Here is a 3,748-nt window from a genome sequence, read left to right as displayed (position 1 = left end):
GGAAAGAGGCTTTTAGTAAGAAGCATAACATACTATTACAACAGATCTAATGTCTACTGCAGGCAATGAGTAAGCCAACTGGATGCAAAAGAATGTGACCTGCTGTAGAAAAAGAGCTGCTGACATATCTCCATCACAAAGAAGCTGAGTATTTTAGAGTTCTATGGTGATGTGAATGTGCAAACAATCACGAATAAACAGCCACCACGAGTCTTTAGTGCCACATATTTGAACTCCAGCAGATGTTTCGGTCTCACAGACCTTGGAAAGCTTTCAAAAAATCCTCTCTTTCCAACAAGTAATTGTCTATTTGGCTTAAACCCAGGCACACAGCTGAGATCTTCAAAACTAAGGGTGAGAGGAGGGCAACCCTGGTGTGAACTAAGTAAATACAAAGATTAAGAGAAGATGACATCCAATTTGCTGCATGCCAAAATATTTAACTTTTACATCACATCTCAAAATTGGCACATCAGTGGTAAAAACTTCATTATATGTCAGTGACATTTTATAAGTCTGCCATGCAATGCTAAGCAGCTTCCCAGTAACATAGCAGGTGGTAGATTTTGGTCTAAGTTATGTCTAGGTCTCAAATATCACAAACAAGTCAGCTGAAGTGTGCTTTAGAGGGGCTACTGGGTCCAAGGAGAATATACATATACCTTTTGCTGGCACTGTAAGAGGCAATGTATTCCTCCACATCCAGTCCTTCATGGTAACCTCAACTGAACTGCACTGTGTGCAAATGCAAAAATAAGATGGGCTTCCTATTATTTTAAATTATCAACAGGTATTTTGCTTTCCCCACTATTTATTTAAATATTTGGAATATAGTGACTTCATCCTTTCCTCTGTTTACACTGTAACAAGTTCCCAGCACAACCAGTTCCCAGCAGGTAAAACCCAACACTATCCCACTGAATACTCTAGAGCTTTGCAGATCTGTCCCAGCAGAAGATACAGCCCAGGGGTGGTCTGATCCCTCACCTAATATGCAATACACTAGAGGGAAATACTCTACCCAAGCTAACTACAATATTAACATTATGCTGTGAGAGCAAATTTCCCTCTGACTGACATGGGCACGGAAGCATGCCTGGGCACATCCATACTGAGTTCAGCAGTAAAGAAAAACTGAGCCATCTCTGAAAAAGTAAATGGGACAGGTAGCACAGGGACGAGTCATATAGGGTACCCAGCGTGGGTTCTGGAAGCAGGGCAGCTTCATCAACATGGGGCCCTGTCCCAGGGAAGGAACACCGGCAGCACACCACTCTGCCAACAAACTGGCAACTCACACCTTTCTGTACACTCCTGCACCATGTGATGGAGGACATTATTAGAGCAAAGCCACAAGGTCTCATCACCCATTTTTAAAGATTTTCATCTCTTGGTACACAAAGGAAACTATCAAGGTTGTAAATAAAGAAAAGATGATCAGAGAGAGTGTGTGCATGCAGAGTCAAGAGAGTGTTGCCAGGATTGAAAACACTTCCAGAGTTGTGTATTTCGCTTCACACTAACCACCCACGGAAACTCCAAGCATTTGGGCTTTGTCCCTCTGTACTTCAATGGCCTCTGTCATACACAGCTACTGCATGCTCCAAATCATCCTGTCCTTTCAGGAAGTACTCAAGTCATGGTAAGAGCGAGAAGCCCCCAGAGAAGCCCCCACATTATAGATGTTCGTGAGAGAGAAAATTCCTAAGCCTGGAAACACACCTTGACAACTGATCCTAAACTAACTTTGGAACAGAGAGGACAATGATAGCACATGTTCTTTTACATAAAATCAGTTAGCATAACAATAGATTACTAAAACCCAAAGCACTTAACAGAGAAGTATCATAGTTTTTGTCAATTACAGCACTGGAAAGAGGTACACTGGGATGGTACATCAGCACCTGGAAATCCTTAGTCCCCACATGTAACAATCTTCTTTAGGTGAATTAATTGAGCCCAGCATCTAGATATGCATGTTTCCCATGCATGCAGCTAAAGGGTTATGTTAGCATCACCACTCACACTGTTCATGAACACACTTCTTACCCAGGCAGTTGTGGCCATCATGAGCCAACATAAAGCCATCGTAGCACATACAGCGGTAATTTCCTAGAATGTTGAAACACTCGTGGACACAGCCTCCATTGAAGTCATTATCACATTCATCAATGTCTAAGGAATAAAGAAAAAGTCAATACGACGGATGCTTGCTTGAATGTCTATAGACAGCTAGAGATGGGATTGCATAACTGTGAGCAGCAACTGCTGTCCAAAATCATCATTATCTTGCAAATAGACTATATTTAACATGTTACTTGCTGAATATTTCTAAAGACTGACAAAATGCCCCAAGACTCCCTTGCAGCTTTACCTTATAGTTTTTAAGGCTGCTGGTTAAACAACAAACTAATTGCCAGGCTCAGCGATATGACTGGGTGAAAATCCATGCAATCTGTTTGCCTTTGATTTTGGAAACAAGTAGTAAATCAGGTGAAGAAACAATGACTATTTTGATTTAAAAGCATCCTCCATATTCTAAATAATTATTTTTAATGGCTCTATCTTCTTAGAAATACCCCATGCTGACTTTACCTTCACATTTCTTCCCTTCACCAGTGTAACCCACTTTGCACATGCACTTGTACAGCTTCGGGGTGTTTTGACAAATAGCATCTGGGTGGCAGTCATCAAGACCCAGGGCACACTCATCCACATCTGTGGAAAGACAGCAGGTTCAAAAGGGACGACAGAAGGAGAACAGGGCATGTCTCCTGCACACAACACTGATGAGGTGACAAGGCTGAGCACCTCTTTGCAGTGCACACATGCATTTTCTATTTGTGACAGAAACATGCAGAGACCATAACTGCAATTAAACTTGTATAATGCTCTACCTGCATAGAGATATTTGAATGCAATTCAGATACGCTCTTGTTAAGCTTTTGTACACATTTATAAATATATCCAAAACAATCTAGAATGGGCTAGATCCTCCATGAAATTCAGCTGACAGTTTTACAGAGAGTCATTAGAGATGGCTAATCTTTCTGACTAACAAAAACCACTTATTGAAAGAGTTCTTGATCACAACCACACATCACCTGCAGGAAGCCCAGTGATTTTTATATTAACAAGGGGAGTTTATACAAGTGTACTTTCAAGTCAGCACCAACATGTTAAATGACTGACTTACCATTAAACAGATGCATAATTTAAGAATTACATTTTTAATACAAGAATAGTATCTGGTGAGCAGCATTGCCAAATCACTTGGCCAGCCAGCACAAAGCACAGCATACTGAAGCAAAACATCCAGGAGGAAACTTCAGAGCAGAGTAAATGAAGAGAAAGGGAAACACCAACAGGAAGAAGTCCTGGAGATGAAGTGTAGACAGAAGAAGAGGAAGAAAAGTTACAGGCATCAGAAGACATCAGCAGAAGTTTTTCATACCACAGAAGAGAAGTAAAACAGAGAAACAGGAAGATTTCCAGCAACTGGCTAAAAGGAAGAATTGTAGAAGCAGCACCCCACACAGGTACCAGAAGTGACTCCTAAAACAAGAGGTAGTGTAAGAGTATCAGCAGAAGGTGACTACTTCAATAGCCAGCCACTTTTTATAGTGGGGATCACTCTCTAAAGGGGAAGTTCAGCCAGCACTTCTCCCATTTACCATTATAGCATTCATCTTGCTTGCTTTTTTTTTCCCAATCACAAAATATGCCTGTATGTACCGCAGCAGCTGCC

The 3,748-nt window shown here is 41.2% G+C and overlaps 1 protein-coding gene across 1 annotated transcript in view; it reads right to left on the bottom strand.

Annotated features, from left to right (window-relative positions):
* SCUBE2 (signal peptide, CUB domain, EGF-like 2) overlaps positions 1 to 2,718 on the bottom strand; it is a gene marked incomplete at its 5' end in the record, with an annotated part of 38,898 nt that extends 36,180 nt beyond the window's left edge. The window contains 2 exons of the mRNA XM_009082745.1: positions 2,050 to 2,175; positions 2,596 to 2,718. Coding sequence (XP_009080993.1) covers positions 2,050 to 2,175; positions 2,596 to 2,718 — 249 coding nt within the window. The remainder of the gene's footprint in view (positions 1 to 2,049; positions 2,176 to 2,595) is intronic.
* Between the last annotated feature and the right edge of the window lie 1,030 nt (positions 2,719 to 3,748).

This window comes from Acanthisitta chloris, unplaced genomic scaffold (genome assembly GCF_000695815.1).
Source record: "Acanthisitta chloris isolate BGI_N310 unplaced genomic scaffold, ASM69581v1 scaffold37079, whole genome shotgun sequence".
Classification (NCBI taxonomy): Eukaryota; Metazoa; Chordata; class Aves; order Passeriformes; family Acanthisittidae; genus Acanthisitta; species Acanthisitta chloris.
This window is presented reverse-complemented; position numbering and strand designations above follow the sequence as displayed.